Below are 22,100 nucleotides of genomic sequence, written 5' to 3'. Positions count from 1 at the left end.
TACAGTTTGCAAAATCATTCACCAAAGCAGGCTGGGTTTGATGCTAGGCAGGGAAAAATATCACGCTTCATCTTCACTCTTACACAGTGCTGGAATGTGCAAGCTTCTCCACCTCTCTCTCCACCTGTCTCCCCAGCGTTGAGCACCACGCCTAGTATACTCAGATACTAGATACTCATATATCATGGAGTGAACTTCTCAGGGGCTCTGTTCCCAGTGAGACACAGCCTTGGGGGATGGGGAGTCCAACCATACACAGATAACGCGTACAGGGCATTATTAGAACACCTATGCAGAACCACTCCAGCACTAGGTCAGGAAAGGCATCTCGGTGGTGTGCCTTCTGTGAATAAAATGACTGCACTTCCCGTGCATCCCTGGTCTTCAGCAACTGCAGCCTGTCAGTCCTTTCACTTAGGTTGAAAATCCTCTAAATATATTAATGTGTGTGAGGAAGCCAGCTTGAATCCTGCACATACACTGATACCTTTTCCAAACTTCTTAAACACAAGGCAACATGGTATATGAAACACCTTGCCACCCACCTCCTTGCTTTCCAAAGCTGAGCATTTGCTGCTGCTGTGGTGAAGCAGGGCACCGATGGATGCAGAGTGCTAGGGACAGTGGCCTGGATCCCACAGGAGCAGCTGGAAATTGAAAACCATTGGAATGTACTTTGGGTTAGCAGAGATGACCTTGAAAACACAGGCTGGCAGCAGGGAACTGCAATCTGCAGGGGACTCAGGGCTCGACAGGGAACACAGAAGAGCCAAGCACCAGGCAGTTCATGCTGGAGGCTGGCCAGGTGTCTCCGGCCCTCTCCTAGCAGGGCAAAGCCTAAGGAAACTACACAGCTGCCAAGGGCAGCTGAGAAAACGAGCAGCACGTGGAACTTTGCTTTAAGTGAGCTGAGTGCAGGAAGATGGTCAGAGAGAAGGGAAGACATACTATGAGGCATTATTCGATGAGCAGCTAAGACAGGCACTGTTCTGGCCCTTGCTTGTTATGTTATCGTGACTATTTAATATTTGCAGAAGCTATGTGTAAAAGGTAGGGCTGGCAAGAGCAGACAAGCAGCAAAGCCTGTGGCACGTCACAATGCTCTCTGCCTCTGTACCCCTTGGGAGAGGAGAGGATTTGAGGCTTTTATGCGTTATACTTACTGGAATCCCCAAGAAAGAAAGGAGGTGCCTTATTGGTCCTACAGAGTTCTCAACCCTGTCTGCCCATCAAAATTGCCTGGGGGGCTTTTATAAAATTACAAGTACTTGGGCCTCATTCCAATTAATCAATCTCCAAATTTTTAAAAAACAAACCTTAACCTGTAGGGTTAAGAAAATCTCTAGGCTACGCTAATCAAACCCCAAGAATTCCAAGTTGAACCCAGATTCTCTAAGTGGAATGTGGGCAGAGGCCCACTCTAATAGCAAATTCAGGCTGGGCAACCCATCAAGGTATAGCCCAGAGGACCAGATTTACTGCTGTACTTACTTAATAAACGTTTATGTGTATTAAAGCACATGGTTTGATACAGCTTTCTCAAGAGTTTCCATGGGACCAGGAGCTAGTCTAGTAGATGCTTCGAGCTAGAATAGTCAGGCTAGGGGAGGAATGTCATGACCACATCATTACTGCCTCCCTGCAAGACTAGGACCAAGCATTTGTATGGCTCTGCTAGGCAGGAAAAGGGCTTGTAAGCGTTCAAATAAAAAGGTAGTTGGGATCACTAAAGGAAAATAAAGTGCTTCCTCTTTTCTATGTCTTGAGAATCCCTTCCTCAGAAACTGCTAACTATTTCTATAAGGTTGGGCGAGACAAAAATATTTTGAGCAAAACGCCAGTCTAGCTGGTAAGTCCCACTCAGTATTATCAGTAACCATTAAGTTACATTTCTGAGAATGGGGGAAGAAAATGCTTCGTTATGTGATTCAGGAATACATTTTTTATAGATTAGAGATAAGACTGTCTCCCTTCTCCATAACTACCTGTCCCTGACCACCTTCCAAAGTCCCCCACAGATTGGTAAGGAATAAAGCCACAGATCTTTGGAAACTGATACCAGTGCAGACCAGGGATAACATTCACACATTCCCAATATCCCGAAGCCACGATAGCATGCAAGTGTTGCACCCAATTACTGGTTAGAGTGGGAGACCATTTAGACAGCAGCCATCAGCCAATTTCAGGATCATCTAGGACCCACCTGAACATTCTTGTGCAGGAGTCAGCAAACTTTTTCTGTAAAGGTCCAGACAGTGAATATCTTAGGATGTGGGCCACATGGCCTCTGTCATAACTACTCAGCTTTGCCACCAGAGTGTGAAAGTAGCCATAAACAATACGTAAACATGGTTGTATGGGTATGACTGCATTCCAATAAAAGTGGGTTTTTTTCTTTAACTTTTTAAAAAATAATTATTTTTTGAGACAGGGTCTGGCTCTGTTGCCAGGCTGATCTCGAACTCCTGGGCTTAAGCCATCCTCCAGCCCCAGCCTCCCAAGTAGCTGGGACTACAGGCATGTGCTACTATGCCCAACTCAATAAAATTTTATGAACAAAAAGAAAGTAGACCAAATTTGGTAATTTGCCAACCTTTGTTGTACCGGAACATAGCTTCCACAGATCAAGCTGACATTTAATGGGTGACAAATAAGGAAGAATGACATGGTAAAAGACTGATATGGATTTAATGACAAATATTCCATATTGGTTGCTGAACACCAGAATTCTGTCCAAGGAGCCATAATTAAATAAAACAACCTGAAAATAAGGCAATTCTCACGTCCACAAGCACACACTCACACAAAACCTATTACTTTTAGGAGCATTAAATTATTCACTATTTTAACAAACAGCTGTAAAATAACATTACAATGAAGGAAAATGTGCACAAACTTCAGAAACAGTTCAGATTGTCTATGAACACAGGTTCTTAATTTGTACTTTTTCACATATGTACAGCCTCTTACTTGTAAAGAGACGACATGGCTCAAGGGGTTAATGTCTCATCTCCTTCCAACTCAGAGCTCAAGATTTAATCAAAACCATTTAGCCTATTCAAACTGCTCCAGGTTTTGCTTAGTAAAGGGCAGCAGAGGAAGACTGCTCTTGACCAAACTCTCCAGGAAACAAATAATACACTTGCTTCCACCATCATCAATGAGTTGGTGGAAGCAGTCTTCAGATTAACATTTTCAAGGGTGAACCACAGGTAACAGGGTTTGCCGAAGATGTACTATTATTCTAAAACTAGATACAAGAAAAAACTTCCTGAATACATTTAACCTCACTTAATGCAGATATGTTCCCTGAAGAGGTGTAAGAAAAATGGAATCACATTTTAAATGCACCAATAGAGTGGGGTGTTGGTGGTTGAACTGTTTTCTTCTGCTAAGGGATTTGCTCATAGCAGGAATAAAAACATAGTGGCTGACTCTCTTATCTGTGGTAACAGGAAAAACAAGAGGTAAATGAAGTCCAAAGATTTCCATGACCACTAAATTATGTTACATTAGCTTCAATTTCCACTCCCTGTTGAACCCTTGATATGTAGCATATTTGATGCAGATGAGACTGTGCATGAAGATGGCAGCGAAAGACCTAATAACCTATAAAGTGGATAATCAACCCATGAATAATCAAAAGTTGTATGAGAGTTCATAGGCACAGACTTGAGAGAACTTAAAACAGCTGGAAGAGGTAGATGTGCATGGAAAAGAACCCACAAAGGGGTAAGATCACCTACAAATTGGCTATATTATTTTCCAGTGGGTCTTATACACTTAGTATTCGGACTGCAAGAGTCAGAATTAACAATGGACCCTTGCTTTGCTTGTATTACTCTTGACTAAAAGAAAATGAAAAAGAAGTAATGTCTTTCAAAACTGTCCATAGCTTGAAAATCTATTTGCATTTGTGAATAACAATAAACTGATTAAGAGGGCAAGATTAACAGGCATTATACAAGCCCAGAATTATCAGGATTTTTTAAAAAGTGTTTTTATTATGACAAAAACATGCTTTCCTACAGTCCCCAAAGAGGTTCTTTACTAGAATATAACTGATCACATATAAATTACTAGCATCCACAGAAATTTTGCTACAACTGTAAAAACAATTTTTAGGGGTTTTTTTTCCCTTTCAACTGTGTTCAACAGTTTGTGAAGATGCTTCCATGAAAGATATAGGGTAACAATTGCTAGTGAAGAAAACAATACTGCTTTCCACAACTCTAACTTCTAAAGGCTAACCTAAGGGAGGAACTTTCAGCATAGGTAACTGAAGTCTATACAAGAGTCATCTAACTATAGCCCCCTACTAGAAAGAGAACATAGCTAGGATACCTTAATTAGGTGACAAAGGCCAGCTTTGTCAATTAAGGACATCTTTGGCCCTTCAAGGCTAGCCTTAAGTTTTCCATCAAGCATAACAATTTTCAGTGTCCTTATTTTATTTTATAAATCATGACTGACAGGTAAGTGTTCCTAGCAGCTGAGCTGGAGAACGCAAAAGGTCAGACCACAACTATTCACACTGTCATCAGCCTGCTCCCTTCAGGACAGCTTGCCACACTCCTGTCCCCAGGCCTTCCCTAAGACACGGATCATAATACTGATCTACCTCACAATGCTGTGAGAAACAACTAACAATCTAAAAAGCATAAAGCACTTTGCAAATACCAAAGTGCAATTTTGGCATCTATATAATCACCAGAGAACATTCATTGCTTGTGCTATTTGGCAATTTTGCATTTACACCTCTCCCTGACTGTGCCCTCTTTATGTAAAGCCTTGAGATTTCTACTGTGCCTCCACACGTAGGAAGAAGACTTTCCTACTTTGACTAAATCCCTCATCGGTATGGATGGAGGTGGGGGTTAGTGGGGGACGGGGTACACAGATGCAAAGTGAAGGCAAATGACACAGAGGAGCCTTGCACCCCAACGTGAATGCTTGGCTTTCCTGCATTTCTCACATAAAGGCCAGCAAAACTCTGAGCTTGCTGCCTTTCGTAGCAGGTCACTAGGGCAACTGTCGATGGCCTGAAGTTCATTTGAAACACATGCACCAAGCTGACCTGGGAAAGTCACACATAGCTGGGATTGTTCCTTTTCCCTGCACTTAAAAGATCACAGGTGAGACCTGAAAGAAATGCTGGGTGTGGCACATACCTGGGATGAGGGGAGGGGGCAGGAGGCTGACCATCCAGGTAGACAACCTTGACCCAGCACGAAGCTAGAGTATTTTCAAGGAAGTAGCAAAGCACCAGGAGCAGGACGGAGATTTCCCAGGAGATATGAATGAGAACCAATTATAAATGAGTTTCTAAGTGCTAGAGGTTGCCCCTTGAAATGAGGGTGCGTAGCTTTCTGCTCAGTTTCCCCTGGATGCCTCAAAATAGCAGCTAACTGTGGCTCAGAGAAAGGAAGGGAAGAGAATTCTACATATCCTCTCCTATAGGATCGACAAGGTTCCCCTACTTCTCGTGGGACTATAGCTGATGCGGGGACACAGGGCAAACACTGGCTTACCACCTGGTGGGACCAGGATAGAATTGCTTATACCCGCGTTTTATTCTACCCCATAACCCTCACTCCAACCATACCCTCTCCCCTGATTCCCACAGACCATCACAGCCCACCCTACTCTATTCCCTGCCACCTGTTCCCACCCCCCCCAACTCCCTTCCTCAAGGTCCTAAAGCTCCTGCTCCTCCACGTTCTTCACCCCCTACAGCATGTACTTCAGGAAGTCATCACCTCAAGCACACCTCCCAAACGTTTTTTTTCCCCCTCGATGGAGAGGAGGTGGGCAAAACATAGCACCCAGAAAAAACTCTTAACCCTCCCCTTCAGGACCCCCTAACACCAACAGGCTCTCCAGCCACTCTCAGAACGGTCCTCCCGCCCCTTCCCCAGGGTCTGTCCCAGGACATCTCCCCACATGCTCCGCGGAGGGCGAGCTCCCGCGGACCCAGCCCTAGCACAGGTGCAGCTTCTGGTGCTGCGCAAGGTGCGTTTTGTAGCGGAAGCCTTTGCCGCAGCCGGCGCACTTGTGCGGCTTGTTGCCGGTGTGGATGCGGCGGTGGCGGATTAGGTGCGAGCTCTGAATGAAGCTCTTGCCGCACTCGAGGCACGTGTAGGGCTTCTCGCCGGTGTGCGTGCGCTGGTGCTGCGTGAGCGTAGAGAAGTCGCTGAAGCGCTTCTCGCACTGGCCGCAGCGGAAGGGCTTCTCGCCCGTGTGCACGCGCAGGTGGTTGACCAGGTGCGAGTTGCGCCCGAAGCCCTTGCCGCACTCGCGGCACACGTAGGGCCGCTCGCCCGAGTGCGTGCGCTTGTGCGTGAAGAGGTGCGAGCTGACGCTGAAGGTCTCGCCGCACTCGGAGCACATGTAGGGCTTCTCGCCCGTGTGCACCCGCTGGTGCTTCACCAGGTCCGAGCGCCAGCTGAAGCGCTTGCCGCACTCGCCGCAGCCGTGCGGCTTCTCGCCCGTGTGGATGCGCTGGTGGTTGGCCAGGTGCGAGCGGCGCACGAAGCCCTTGCCGCACTCCCCGCAGGCGAAGGGCCGCAGCGCCGCCGCCCCTGCGCCGCTGGCCGCCGCGTGCGCGCGCCGGTGGCTGAGCAAGTGCGAGCTGAGGCTGAAGGCCTCGCCGCACTCGGGGCACGGGTAGGGCTTCTCGCCCGTGTGCAGGCGCCGGTGCTTGAGCAGGTCGGCGCGCCAGCTGAAGCTCTTGCCGCAGTCGGCGCACAGGTTGGGCCGCTCGCCCGTGTGCAGGCGCAGGTGGTTGGTCAGGTACGTGTTGCGGCTGAAGCCCTTGCCGCACTCCCCGCAGCGGAAGGGCTTCTCCCGCGGCGGCCGGGCCAGCGCGGGCCCCGAGCCGAAGCCACCCGCCACGCCTACACCCATCATCCCCACCATCGCGCCGCACTCGCCGGCGAAGCCGAAGGGTTCCAGGCTGGCCGCGGCGGCGGCCTCCGCCAGGCGGTGGATGCGCTGGTGCTGCAGGAAGGCGGCGCCCGGGCTGAAGCTCTCCCCGCAGTCGGGGCAGATGGTGGGCGCGTCCATGATGCTGGCCACGAGGCTGTCAAGCTCCCCGAGGTCCACAGCCATGGGGTGGTGGAGCCGGTGGAAGCGGCGGTGAGCAGTCTTGTCACCCCGGTGGTGCCGATTGCCCAGGGAGAGGTGTCGCCTCCAGGGCAGTACCGGAGGGGGCGGCTGCTCCTCTTCCTCCTCTAGCCGGTTCTCCCCAGCACTCTCCTCCTCCTCCTCCTCTTCCCGGGGGCTCCGGGATATGCTGTCTGACTCGGACAGTCCTGGGAACATCCCCATGTCAGCTACACCAGCTTGGTCATCTTCCTCCCGGAGAGCAACCCCTTCTTCCTCACTTAGCAGCCCCTCTGCAACAGAAAAGGCGGAAGTGAAGGTTACTAGGCACTCAAAAGGTACGTAAGCCCAGAGGAAGCCAGCCTCAATAAGAGTGTGGGCCAAGGAGTCATCCTCATCCCCCAGGCACACTCAACTTCCACCCCTCCAAATCCCCTAGATTCCAGCCTCCCTCCCACCTGGATCCTCCAGGGAAAGGCCTAAAGGAGGGTGTGCACTCACTGGCCGCCTTTGTCCACCAGTCCTTCAGGCAGCTGCCTGGGGCCCTGGCCCCACTCGTTGTACCCGAGCCACTGCCTAGCCGAGCCATCTGAAGGCCTGACAGTGTGTGCTTGAGATGGTCACGTCTGTGCTGGATGGGACTCCGTGGGATGGATCTCAGGAGAAAAGGTTTGCTCAGCTTCCAATGCCTTTTAAGGCTCTTGCCTCAAAAGACAAGGCCAGTGTGGCCTAACCAGGCCCTGGACTGGTTTTTAAAATGCGTTTGGTCAGTCTGGAACTGCTTAAGGTGGAACAACAAACTGAACTCACTTTATGGATTGTCCTGTGGATGGGGAAAGGGAGCACAGAGCCTAGAGCTGGTGAGCCCAGGTTAGAGACCGGCCCAGGAGCACACCTGTTGGCCTCTGGTTGTTTACCCCACTCCAGGAAGTGGCTCAGATGTGAAAGGTCAAGCACTGTGGGGGAGGGCAGCAGGGAGGCTGGGATGATATGGGGGTGGGGAGGGAAGAATGTAACCTCACAGTCCTGGCCATAAAGTATTTCAGCTCATTTCTGTCCCCAGAGCATGCACTGAGCAGGGTAAAGCAATGAATGCCCAAAGAAACAAGGAGGTGAGTGGAGGCCCTGCATTCGCTCTTTCAGGTCAGGAATAGCGTGGGATTTAGCAGAGGCCTTGGGCACTTTGGGAGTTAGCCACACACATGAACCTAGGCAGGTCACTTATCGAGTTTACTTATCTGCAAAGGGAGATTGAGGGCTGGAACTGTAAACATCTGGGTATTTTCTATTTGCTCAGCAGTGTACTAAGTAATTTCTTTTTTAAATCTGAGACAGGAGGGTCTTGCTCTGTCGCCCAGGTTCGCATGCAGTGGTGCAATCATAGTTCATGCAGCCTCCAACTCCTGGGCTCAAGCGATCCTCCTGCCTCAGACTTCAGAGTAGCTGAGATTACAGGTGTGCGTCACTACACACTACACCCAACTAATTTTTAAAAACTTTTTGTAGAGACAGGGGTCTCACCATGTTGCCCAGGCTGGTCTCAACTCCTGTCCTCCGTGATCCTTCCACCTCAGCCTCCCAAAGCTTTGGGATTACAGGCGGGAGCCACACAGGTGTGAGCCACTGCACCCAACCTAAGTAACTCTTTCTATGCAGCGACTCAGTTAACTCTCCCAACAACGCTATGAGGTAGGTTCTAATACTACCTGGGTAATTCTACTATAGTGTTGTTACAGGTATTAATTTACAGCAGTATTCTCTATGCTGTAAAGTGCGGCTCCAGCGAGTGAGGCTCTTCACCCATGTTTACTAACACAGCCCCCCTCAAACTGTATTGGAGAAGAGGATGCTCCTCAGGACTAACACTTGAAAAGCTGAGTTAGTACAGAATCTGCTTTATGGTCTTCTCTAGAGAGCTCCCCCCAGACAGTGCTGCCCCTGGTTATGATTCTAGAGGCGCTAGAGGTTAACGTGAGTGGGGCGACTTCTGTAGAAATTCCAGCTTTCCCCTCACCTGTGCAGACATCGGGCACTACTTCTCTCTCCCTGGAGTCCTGTGGGTTGGAGCCCATCTCCAGCTCTGGGTGGCCTTCTTTCTTGTCTGTGTCCTGTTGATTAAAGCCCATTTCTCTTTCTTCTGGGTCCCCTTCCCTGTCCTCAGAGTTCTCAAAATCAGAGCCCATCCCTTTGTCTTGTGAGTCCTGGTGTACACACACACCCCGATGATAATCTTGTTCCATCCGGGAAGAAAAGGGCAAGGGAGGTGACCAGGGATCCCTGCTCAGACAAAACACAAGAGAAAGGTCATGGCAGTCAAGCCTTATCCCCTTACCATGTCTAGCCTTGATTTCCCAGGAAAATGTGTAGAATTCCAAGCCCCAGATGGCAAACCTCCACTCCACCCTCCCAATCCCCTTACCCCCGTTTTAAGGTAAACAGCAGAATGCAAAGGAGAGTAGTCTTGGTGGCAGAGGAGCAGTGGCAACCCCATTCTGATGCCAGCTCTCATTGGACCAAAACTTGATCTGCTTCTGTCTAGGAAGCAATGGTCTATAGTAGTGTGGTTTTATAGTTTAACATTGAGGTAGCTATTCCCATTTTTACAGCTGAAAAACTTGAAGCTCAAAAAGAAGACCCCACTAGCCTAAGGCTACATAGCTCGGAAGCTGTATAGAGTGGGGCTTAAACCAGTTGTGCTGCCTCAAAGGTCCATGTTTTCCTTACTCTTATGCTTGCTTTCCTTGAACCCACAGCAGTCTTGCAAGTATTTTGGCTAATTTTGTGCAGGCCTTTACAGAGCCAGAGGAAAAAGTACAAAGTACATTCAAGACACAGGAATAACAGAAGCATTAAGTATGGTAACTTCTTATCTAAGACCAGGTCACCAATGGCACCACCAACCTGGCTGCCTTGCTGGGAACAGTGAGCCAAGATTCAAGCTTTAGTAGGTCTGCTGAAGGCAGGAAGATGAGATGCAGGGACCTTCTATAGTAGAAGCCATCTCTGTAGTCCTAATTACATGTTTTACAGTATCTGAATTGTAGAGAACACGGATATGTGCACCAGGGATAATTGATAAACCCCTCTACAGAAAAGGCCAACATGTGAACTGTGGGGAGAAAATGACATCAGATTCCGAAACCTTTTGTAGATGTCAGGTTTACATTTCAAATTTAAAGGGCCCCCTGCCAAGACTGAGCAGTTGAGCCAAAAATAATTTATTTCTGCCATCCATCACTCCTACAGCTTAGCTCAAGGCAGCAAAACAGTTTCTAGGTGGAGGATCTTGGACTATGACTTTGAAGAGACCAGTTCTCTCTCTGCCTCAGCAGTCCCCAGAGAGGACTGCAAGAATATGGCTGAGCAAAATGCCCTTTCCTTGGCTGGGAGCTTTTCCTGCCCTGTTGAGGCCTACCCCGAGGCAGCCCTGGCTCTGCCAAACTGGGGAGTGGAAAGCAGGAGTGACAAGCAGCGGAATTTCCGGCTGGGTTGGCCTCACTGTAGAGCCCAAGGCAAGTCAATTAACCTCATGGTTTCCACATCCCCATCCCTGGAAGGAGGGTAATGCTACTTAACCTTTCTCACAGGGAGGGTGTCAGAAGGAAACTAATTAAAAAGCATTTTGGAAAACACTGCAGAGAGTAATTGATGCTTTGAGTTTTACAAACAAATGTGGAATATACACATTATTCCTCTTTTTAAGTCCTGATGTCATTCTAGCACACCTCAAAGACACACCCACCCCTCTGTAATTCTGGCAGACACATCACCGTAAATAGCATATTAGATTCTTTCTGAGGGATGACATACTCCCTAGATTCGAGTGAAAAATTGAGCCCTCCTCTTAAATGTCTCAGGAAAATGGCTGTGTCTGAGGTGGGCCAGTCAGCGTGTCCTGAAACGCAGCTGAGTTCCTTTGGAATGTATACTATTTGAAATGCCAGGTTTCCAACACTTGGAGATTTCTTCTCAGACTGGAGGACAAAAATCTCATTAAAGCCATAAACCTTTTAAGAGGTGTATCCCACAAGAGACTACTGACCCCAAATCACTTCTGCCCATCACTGTGTTGCCACCTGGAGCTCAGACCCAATGACAAGTACATCCCTGCAGATATAACACACCTGAAGGTCGGGGGTGGACAGGCAGGAGTAGGATCTTCAAACATGACCTTTTGGTTTGCTAGTGATGAAAGGCAGTGGAGAGACGGGGGAAGGGGGAGGGGGGAGCTAAACGATGGTTTCTGCCAATCTGAGACCAGCAGGAAGGATTCTACATGAATAAAATAAATCATACCTAACGGGTACAGTGTACACTATCTGGGTGATGGGCACACTAATAACGTTGACTCAAGCAGTACAAAAGCAATCCCTGTAACTAAAGCATTTGTACCCCCGTAATACTCTGAAATTAAAAAGTGGAAATGACAATAAACACACACAAAAAAAAATTTACGGAACTAAGTCTTCTGAAACTTGACCTTGGACCTGATCTAAGTTTCACTGCTTGGTTTATGCTATACCTAACATCTGAAATGACATTTTGTGGCTTTTCTTAATTAAAAATTTTTATTGAAAAATAAAAAATCAAGTAAGCATGTCACCAGAAACTGAAAACTAAAGTGGCATGGCATGGTGCCCAGCATGGTACAGAAGTGACTGCAGCTGTCCATCCTGAAGGGCAGGATTTGAGGATCCAACCCAGGATGCAGGGAGCAGGGTTTCACCTCCAAGCTCTTTTAAGGACAGGCTGCTTAGAGAGCACCTCAGACATAGCAAGAATGGAACAAGAGGACTTCTGATTTCTTGGGGACCAAGAGATAATTCATATCAGAAATATTAAATATGAAAACATGGTTTTCCTAGATTTAAAGGGGGAGGGGTGGAGTCTGAGTTCCCCACTTAGGGCTGGCATATGGAAAGTTCACAGAGCTGCGTCAGAATTAAGGCAGCTTCGGAGCTCCAAAGGGAGTACTTCCTCATCCTCCTTCACGCCAGGGCAGGAAGGATTAGGCATGCTCTGAAAAGACTGGAAGCTCCTCTCACCCAGATAGACACCATTCAAGCCACAACTACTCAAATTTGTTTAAAAATGTGTTATGTTAGTACCAAACTAGAAATCTGCATTCCCAACAATATGGATTCAGTTCCTACAACTCACACCAGCACGTGGTGGAGTTGTAGGCAGCTGTCAAATACTGGGGAAGGCTATTTAGAGGTAAGGAAAGGTGGTTCATAAGATATTATCAGATGAAAAGTGGCTAGTTTGAAAACTATGTCATTGTGGTTTATTAATATATGCACACTAGCATATATATTTACACATGTATACACACAGGTTCAGAGAGGAAGTTATTAAAATGTTAAACATCTCTTGTTCACTTTGGGGGCTTTGCAGCTAATTAACTCATTTAATCTTAACAAAAACGCAATGAAGAAGGATATTATTTCCAACTTCATAGACAGGAAACAGGCACAGAAGTGACTGGCCCAAGGTCCTACAAATTGTAAGTTGCATAACAGGGATTCATACCCCTGCAGTCCAGCTCCTGTGCCCACATTCTTAACCAAAGCTGGTGTGCAGTTTGGGAAAACGTGTCCTTTTTGTGTACATCTACATTTTCTACAATAAACATGTATGTTTATCAGGCAAACAACTTTGGTTTTAACATGATAAAATATGTTCAAGGAAAATCTGTAATTATTCTAGATGCAACAAAAAGGAGGACAAGAGCAGGAGTTGTGATAACCTCAATCTAGATACATAATTTTCAGAAATGTTACTGAGACACGGTGCTATAACTAAAGTGTCAGTAGATATTCAGGCATGTTTTGTTCCAACTCCTTTCCCACTCATTCGCAAAATAAAACCTAGCAACAGTGTTTTCTTAGGCAAGGCCAGGGTTGGACAATGAGTGAGCAGCAGGGCAGTGTGATCGCTCTGTGGCCAGACTGACCTGGATTCGAATTCTCAGCTCATTATCAGCTACTTTACCTCGTGCAAAGTACTTAGCCTTGATTCCACATCCATAAAAACAAGCATGCTACCACCTACCTTGCAGAGTTGTTCTGAGAACCACGTAAGATTAATGTTTGTGAAAGCTGCTGGCATGTTAGAGATGCAATAAATGGTAGTTATAACTATTATGAAACTTCAGCCAACTTTTTGATTTAAGAAATTACACACAGGCCAGATTCGTTGGCTTGAACCTCTAATCCCAACACTTGGGAGGCCAAGGCAGGAGGATCACTTAAGGCCAGAAGTTCAAGGTTTCAGCGAGCTATGATCGTGCCACTGCACTCCCTCCTGGGTGACAGAGCAAGACCCCATCTCTTAAAAAAAAAAAAAAAAATTACACACATACACAAATTGGGGGTCACCTGTTCACAGCCATATTCATGGAAAGTGGCCTTTAGCAAGTACGAGCAAAGCAGAGCTTCCCCCGGCCTTGCTGTTAAAGGCTCTATTAATGAACAACCCACCATGTGAAGACAAGAACCAGGGAGGGGCTAGTTGCTTAGGGCAGCTTGTTAGAGGGAGAAAGGTTCAATTCCATATTAGTTTGCAGCTGCTGACAGCCCATCATGCATAGAGTAGAGGTCTAAAGCTAAATGAGGTGTGGGTGCGTTCTTCAATACACCCTGACTTAGACCATCTGTAAGGGAGCTCTCTTCCCCCAGTAAGAAAGGATAGATGTTAAAGGGGAAAAAACAACAGAGTAGTGGGAGCAGTCAGGCAGACAAAATTAATTCCACATCACGGAGGAAAACAAAAGAGCAGTAAGTAGTAATGAGAGGCAGCCCTGGGTTTTGGCCAGCACAACCACCGTGCTGTGTGACTTTTAGTATTTGCCCCCTCTGACCTTCTGTTCAATAAGAAGTTTGCGTTTGAATGTGCCTGAGTCCTCTTCTAGAACTCATATGACACCTATGCCGGTGAGTTAATCCAGGGGGGCTCCACTGTCAGTGTCATTAGACATTTTCAGCTCCAGTTTGTTTTAACTCACACACAAACTCTTAATGCCAAAGCACCGCACCACCCCAGCGAAAAACCTTCCTCTTGGATGCAGATCACTTCAGGATGAGATTGAGCAACTTCACCAAGGCTGCTCAAATCCGTTTCCCGAATTCGCAATATTTTCAAGTTCCTTCCTCCTACCCCATAGCCCCAACTCAAATAATACTAATAATGTTTATTACCCTATAAAGTCACTAGGAAAATGTTCATGTGCCTTCTAGACAGACTCAACTCCGTTTCAAAGACTAATCAGATCACTTTGAAGACTCTGCTACACAGTGGAGGCATAAATAAATGTGATAAAGTATCCTTAAAAAAAAAAATGGAAAGAAAGAATAGAGGTAGGGAGGGAATGAGGTGGGGGAAGGGTAAGTGAAGCTAGTAGCAGAGCCAGAGTTAGAATTTACCCTGGGTTTAAGGGCACACTCTCCCAGTGACCCTTCCGGGGCTACCTGCAAAACCTGTCCCTTTTGAACAAGAGGTCGACCACTGTATGGATGTAACCTAACGCCCTGTGAAGGGGTTGCAGCAGAGGAGCGCACACCGTTCCCCTACCTTCCTGGATTTCACAGGGAACCCGAAGCCAGAAGTAGTACCAAGTCTCCCAGCCTCCAAAAGACAAAGCAGTGGCTGAGCGCCGCGCCCTGCGCAGGACCCCCGCTGCCAGCCTCCCGGCGGGCTGCAACCCGCGCTGCTTACGCTGCACTTTAGCAGGTCTCTCTCCTTTGACTCCGGTCACTCTGCGAGGTAAACTGGGGTGACCCATTTTACGTGGGAAGAACACTGAGACTCAGCAAAGCTGAGCCCCAGGGGGCGTAGAGTCAGGACGGAGTCCACGCCATCGCTTTTCCCCCTGGGCCTGGCCCTGGGGGGGTGGGGGGGGGGGGCGGTGGCTGGTGAGACCGTTCGGACTGGGAAGAGCGTTTGGCTGCCGACCTGAAGGGAGGGGACGCGGGCGCACCTGGCAGCCCCGGGCGGAGGGAGAGGGCCGGCCTGAGGGCACACCTCTGCCCCCCGCCCCGCCCCGCGCTGCCCCGGGCCAGGCGGGCGGGGGCAGTCATGTGCCGCGGCCACTGCCAGGTGGCGGGCAGCCAGGCCGGCAGGGCTGTCATGTCAGGGGAAGGAAGCAGCCGGGCGGGCGGCGGGCCAGGAGGGGCTCCCACTCAGCCTCCTCCAGACTGCAGCGCCTTTCCTGTCTCCCACTCATCTCGCGGGTCCCTTCCTTACCTCCTCAGAGGGGACGCCGGGCCAGCCAGCAACAGATGGAGGCTTCTTCCTCCCTCCTCTTCCCACGCCCCACTGCCCACCACTCTCTCCCAAGGGAGAGTTTCCATAGCAGAGTCCAGGCAGGGACACCCGATTGGGTAGAATGCTGGAAAAACAATTTCAGCCTGCGGTTCAAAAGGCTGAACTCATGACCGCAACTGAGGTCTAACCAGGGATTCCAGGGGTTAATCATTTGTCTGACTTCAGCACCAACCTGGGTAAACAGTCAACTAGCCTCTGGGGGGATGTGGCCCACCAGGATCCTGCCTCCTCACTGGTGAGTCTATGGCCAGAAAGAACCCAAAGGGGGAAGAAAGCCACTGCCCCATATCTTCAGGGCATGCCTCTAGTGAGCCAGAATAAGCACCTTACACAGAATGACTCCTTCCCCTCAGCTGGCTTTTCCAGTCACAAACCCAGACTGTCCAACCCCAAATGCCAGCTGCTCAAGTAAGTGGCAGACTGCTGCATGAGGGGAACGTTAATTCCAGACAGGGAAAGCCAAAAGATTTCTGCGGCTAAGTGTTGACCATTCCCCAGACTGGAGAAGCTAAAATAATATGGTTTCTGCCTTGTGGTTACTGCTTTTTTTTTTTTACCTGGAGAGGGAAGCCTAAGTTGAAAAAAAAGGAAGACTCAAAACCAAGGCAATAGAGAAATCAATCTACAACCCCATGGGTCAGTGCTGATCCAAGATTCCCTCTAGTCTCTGTGGTCAAGAACAGCACAAATGCCCCTGGGGTCAGGCATTCCCTGTCCATCGGTTGGGCTAGGGCCCCCCAGTGAGGCCTGAGGGCCTCAGCTCATCACAATGCCAAGAACTACTGCAGGGCAGAGACAGGTGAGAAGGGCCCTCAAAGTCAGACCGTCTGCCCTCAGATGAGAAGTCACAAAAGCTAAAGGTTTTCATGCAGGCATTTATTCATCCTACTCATCCATGTTTTATATTTAACAGATTAGAATATTCTACCTGATACACAGGAAATCCTTCTGTTCATGATTTTTTTGTCCCCTGTGCTTGGCATTGTACCATCACCACCTTTTATACACCCTCAGTTAACCCTGGGCAGTCCTCAGAAGAATTATCTTTAGATACCTTCTCAGCAGCTGGCTCAAATGTTCAACATTTATATGTCATGGAATCATAGACCTTGGAGATTCCTTAGTTCAAACTCCTTTTACGGAGAAGAAACTGAGGCTGAGAGAAGAAAAGTGACCAGGTTAGGAAGGTAGTGGCTAAAAGAGTTGTGGCCAGAATCTCAATTGTCTAATGGCCTCTCCAATGACCTTTCTCTTTAATACAAAGCACCACTTCAAAAACAGACAGCCAGATAAATCTAGGACATATACTTACTTGTCTTTTATGCACACTGTATTAGTGAGGGTTCTCCAGAGAAACAGAACCAACAGGATGTGTCTATATATAGAAAGAGGTTTATCATAAAGAATTGGCTCATGCAATTATGCAGGCTGGCCAGTCCAAAATCTATAGGGTGGGCTGACAAGCCGGGGACCCAGGAGAGCCAATGCTGAGGTTCTGGTACAAAGGCTAACAGGAGAGCAGATGCAGTTCTTGGCTAAAAGCTATCTGCTAGAAAATTCCTCCTTGCTCCGGAAATCTATTTTTGTTCTATTGAGGCCTTCAACTGATTGGATGAGGCCCACCCATGTTATGAAGGGTAATCCACTCAAAGTACACTGATTTAAATGTTAACCTCATCTCAAAGCACCCTCACAGAAACACCCAGACCAGTGTTTGACTGCACATCTTGGCCTTATGTGGCCCAGCCAAGTTGACACATAAAATTAATCACCATAAATACTGTAGCTGAAAAGCACGGTCTGCAATAATTCCATCATGCTTCAAAATTTACCCATAAAAACTTCTTATTTTTCATGAAAACTATTACTATACACAGATAGTTGAATGAAGTCTTAGGGTATATGTGCTACAGAGGACAGCAGGGAAGAATCAAGATTAATTTCAATGAAAGATCTATAATACATACACACATGTGTGCATGGGCACACACCCTTACAGCAGAAAGAGATGCCATTTAATAATCTATTTCACTGAAGGACAAAAGAGAAAACAGACTTAGACTGCACAAGGGGTTTATGTGAGAGATGGGAGCTGTTAACAGGCTTGTTCTGGGAGAATTGATGCTGGAATCTTGTGCTAAGGTTGCCAGATGGGGCCAGGTGACCTCAGGAAGTCGTTTCCAACCCAGATAATTCTGTGATCATATTTCCACTGGAATGAACAGTCCTCAAGAGAGTGTTCCTCATAGCAAATAAGGAGAGAAGGGTGTTGGGGCCAAAAGATCTGAGGCATACATTCAGTCGTCTCAGCTTCCCAGCGCAGATTCAACAGGAAAAACTGCTCTTCCAATTCTCTGCCCAAAATAACTGTTTGGTGTTGTTGATGAAGAATGACTGGCGTGTTCCAGCCCAGTACATTTCATCAGTGGGTAAGTGACACCTCTGCATGTAATCTGCCAAGATATCTTTCAACAAAGAGAAAGCAGGAATAAAAATGTGAAGAAGTCACCGGAGGCCTGAATTTTCCTGCCTAATTAAGCTTTAAACTCCACAGCTAGATTGTTTTCAGCATAAAGTAAAACATTTGCATACACTTAAAAACGCTTTTTAAAAAATTACATACTTGTGTTACTCTTAAAAATAACGGGTTATCAGCAAAACCCAGATCATCAGAAACTATATAAGATACATGATCCAGTTTCAACGATGACAAAAAATGGCAAGAAAAAAACAGAAAAGAGGAAAACCTACAGGTCAAAACACTTCAGCAATGTTTCAGCCAACCTCGATGTGTAGACCTTATTTGAATCCCCACTCAAATTGACAAACTACAGAAACAAATTATAAGGCAATTGGAGAACTGTGAATGCTGTTTAGATATTTGATATTAAGGAACTATTCATTTTTAAGGGTTTGTATTAAGTGTACAAAAAATTCTTATATCTTTAAGGGATACACAATGAAATATTTACAGGTGAAATGATGTCTGGAATTTGCTTCAACATAATTCCAGGGCAAAGGAAAATGGGCAGGGGTGCAAAAGAAACAGAACTGTTCACATATTAATTACTGTTGAACTTGGGTGGTGGTATATCTAGGTTTATCATACTACTCTATTTACTTTTATATTTACTAGGAAACTTACTGATAAAAAGTTTTAAAATGGAAAACTAATTTTTTTCCTGAAATTTGGGGTTGATATATTCATTTAAATTCTGAGCAGAACATAATAAAATATCAATGATTTCCATAAAAGGAAATGTTTTTTACAAATCATGCCAAATCCAGAGTGGTTACTATACTTAATACTGAACAGAGTGCATGGGAATTGGGGTAAGGGACAGTTTAGTAAAAAGACTAAAGGAAAGAAACTTAAGTTTGATGGTTTTAGTCTTTTTTTTTTTCTTTTTATGAGACAGAGGAATAACTGTTATGTCCAAAATAGAATCAGAATCCTGTTTCCACTTCCATCTACTTTTGTATTTCCAAAGGACTAAAAAAAGGATGCTGCTCACTAGAGCTTGTTTATTTCTACCATTAATTCACCAACTCTACACTCAAAACCAAGAAGAAATAAACTGGTAGTTGTGACTACCCAGCAAGGGGAACGTTTTAACCCGAGGACAATCGAACTGATGAAATGATATGAGTGTCCAACAGATTAAGTACATCAATAATTAGTCCTCCCCAGAATTATCTTCTAAGGGGATAAAAAATGTAAGAGTGTATAGATGAAAAGGAAGATAATATAATAGTGACTTAAGGTGATCTCCATGAGATGAACTCTGGCAGGAACAGAATTACTTTACTAGCCCAAACTGAGAACTTTTAAATTTAGATAGTGTTCTCAGATAGTGAGAAACTCTGAGGATGCCATCCAAATTTATTCACAGCACACTAGGAAGAGCACAGCTAGAAGATATCATGTTCCCACTTTATGTTAGAAACCAAAAGCTCATGGCTATTTTCCATTCCAGCCCATGGGACACAGTAAGCCTATGGTGCACAGAGCCAGTCACAGGACAGCTTTGCTCCAGGAAGTGATGCATCTGTCTCAAGAGGAGGGTGTATGTGACCAGGGCATCTTCTTACTAAGTCACTCATCAGGCTCAGTCTGTTTGGGTTCCTTACCTCTAGATCCTAGTATTTCTGGAAGAGAGCAACAGCATTACACAAGCTTGTAAATGGAATAATGGTATTTTTCCTGAGCATGAGTTCTTAGCCTGAGGGCCTTCAGAGTCCGTGAACCCCCTGAAACCTTATGTAAATGAGTCTGTAGACACTCTCTTTTGATGAGAAGGCCCATAGCTTTTCCTTGGACTCTGAAAGGAATCCATGGAATACAATCAAAACAAACAAAAACACTGTTATAAATGACTACTACAAAGGACTAATGATACATTCCTTATCATAACATTTCAGAAATCATCCAGAGTGGTTTTGAGGAATGGGGACAAGATCAAATTCACCATTCTGTGCCAGAGGATCTTCTGGAAGGCTGGTAGAGATGATAATGGCAGTAAATCCAAAAGCAGGCAGTAGCACAGACAAAGTATCAGTAGATTTCAAGCAGGGATGGAGAATGAGGGACCTAGCAAATGCAACCTGCCTGATCCAGTCTGGTGATCTCACCTGGCCATATTTTCCAGATGAGTCAGGCAACAGAGACCCAGAAAACTTAAATGAATTACCCATGAACACACCAGTTAAGGGAAGAAATGAGCCTCAGTCAGTGGCATTTCAATTTCTGTTCCAATCCCCCCTTACTATTCAACCAAAAATAGCCTACGGTGCTTGGTTAATTCATACCAGCAATTTGGGCCTTCCAAGATCATTAATTCACCTGCTTTTCACTTCCTAGTCACTTGTGTGTTTTACAGCAGGTGGACCCAGAGGGAGGTAAGTTGTTCAAGCTCTAACGCAGTCTCTCTGGGATGTATCTCGTTTATAAGTTTGACCCCAGGTTTATGGCTCCTATCAGCTGCTTACTTGGGCAGTGAGTCAAATCACATTAATCAAGCCCTAACCTACCCAGTACACAAAATGCTTTGTTAGTTAATCCTTCTGTTCTCAAAGGAAAAAGAATTTAAATCTGACCAAAGTCATCAACTCATTCCTAACAAATCTTCAAAGTATTAACAAAGTCATCTTGCCTGCAAATAATAACATGGAAATACCCAGGTAAAGAAGGGGGTTCTGGGAGTTACACAAAACTGCAATGTAGGGAGGCCCAGATCACACTCACCGGCGAGCTAAAAAAGCGCACCACGGCATCGAGGACCTGGCTCCCCCAACATGACCTTTTACTACAAACAGTTTCTCAGCTTCATCCTCTTTTCTATTCCATGTTTTTGATCCTGCTGTAATAGCTTTGCAGTCCCGGTGTGGGAGGCGGTGTAGAAGTGGGCAGGCACAACCACAAGTAAATTTGGCTGAGGAGAATAAATATATCCACAGATGATGAGAAAAATCTCACAACTTTTCTGAAAATACCTTTAAAGGATCTTTCATTTTACAGATAAGGAAAATGAGGCCCAAAGAACAGAAGTGCCTTGTTTCAATTCACAAAAGAAGCAAGTTAGTGCAGAACTGGGACTACCATTCCGGTTACTGGATTCCGATGAAGTATAATGTCCCCTGCACCAGATTCCCTCCCAGCCCACTCTGTCATAGTTGCATTTACCGCTCTGGCTCCAGTGACAGCATTACACTAACGCTGTCTTCTTTCTTCCTATTTTTCTTCTTCTCCTCCAGACTCCTGTTAATTTTTTTCCTATTGTGATTTTAATTATGTTTCCTCTAAAAAAAAAACATAGAAAATTGTTCTTCAAACTTAACTTCATGTGATCCTCAAAAATGATCTCTGACTTAACAGATTTTGGATAATCTACACTGTTTTTACTAGAGAAAAACAGAACATCTTATTGGCTAGGAGAAGACAGTTGTTTGAATTAACACTGACTTAATGGAGTGTTATGGTAAACTTAAGTCCTTTGTATAGTATTTGAAAGAAAAGTCATGGGGAGAGAGAGAGAGAAAAGAAAGTCCATGAAGCCTCAATAGTACTGGTTATGCCATTTTCAAAGAATCTTTAGAGGAATTTTTCCATTCAAACTATCAAACCCTCTCATTAAAGGAAGAGATTTGTCATCCTGTAGTACCATTTTTTAAATGCCTAAAACCAGTTATCAAACTACATTATATTTCTTCCTGCAGTACCCTCCTTTATAGCCAAACAAATCTTACAAAGCTATTGGAAAAAAGAGGACTAGGTGCAGCGAGTCCAGGTAAAAGCTAACATCACCACCACAGGCGTGTGCCAGTTTCCCGGTGAAGCTTCTAGATGTGAGCCCCCTCGGCAGACAGGATTAATCGCTCACATTTAGTTAAGAAGCCAGGCCCATATCAATATCAGCCATATTTTTCTATCTTCCAAATCCAGTGGTCTCTTCTTCTCTTTTGATCTCACCACCAACACTGTAAAGTGCTTGGCATAAAATAGGAATTCAATAAACGACCTTGGAATTCCTATTGAGATGCTCTCCTAGGAAATTCTCTCCTTGCTTGACATCCATGATATTGTACTGCCCTAGTCCTTTTCACACTTCACTCACCACCCTGTCTCTTCTTTTTTTCTTTCTTTTTATTAGAGATGGGGTCCCACTATGTTG

At 46.0% G+C, this 22,100-nt stretch overlaps 1 protein-coding gene across 1 annotated transcript in view; it reads right to left on the bottom strand.

Moving 5' to 3' along the window:
- Positions 1–2,630: 2,630 nt before the first annotated feature.
- Positions 2,631–22,100, bottom strand: part of ZNF697 (zinc finger protein 697) — a 28,898-nt gene continuing 9,428 nt past the window's right edge. Inside the window, exons 2-3 of the mRNA XM_069478895.1 lie at positions 9,119–9,381; positions 2,631–7,397 (exon numbers count right to left, since the gene is read on the bottom strand). Coding sequence (XP_069334996.1) covers positions 5,980–7,397; positions 9,119–9,344 — 1,644 coding nt within the window. The 5' untranslated portion in view covers positions 9,345–9,381 and the 3' untranslated portion in view covers positions 2,631–5,979. The remainder of the gene's footprint in view (positions 7,398–9,118; positions 9,382–22,100) is intronic.

Source organism: Eulemur rufifrons, chromosome 8 (genome assembly GCF_041146395.1).
Source record: "Eulemur rufifrons isolate Redbay chromosome 8, OSU_ERuf_1, whole genome shotgun sequence".
Taxonomy (NCBI): Eukaryota; Metazoa; Chordata; class Mammalia; order Primates; family Lemuridae; genus Eulemur; species Eulemur rufifrons.
This window is presented reverse-complemented; position numbering and strand designations above follow the sequence as displayed.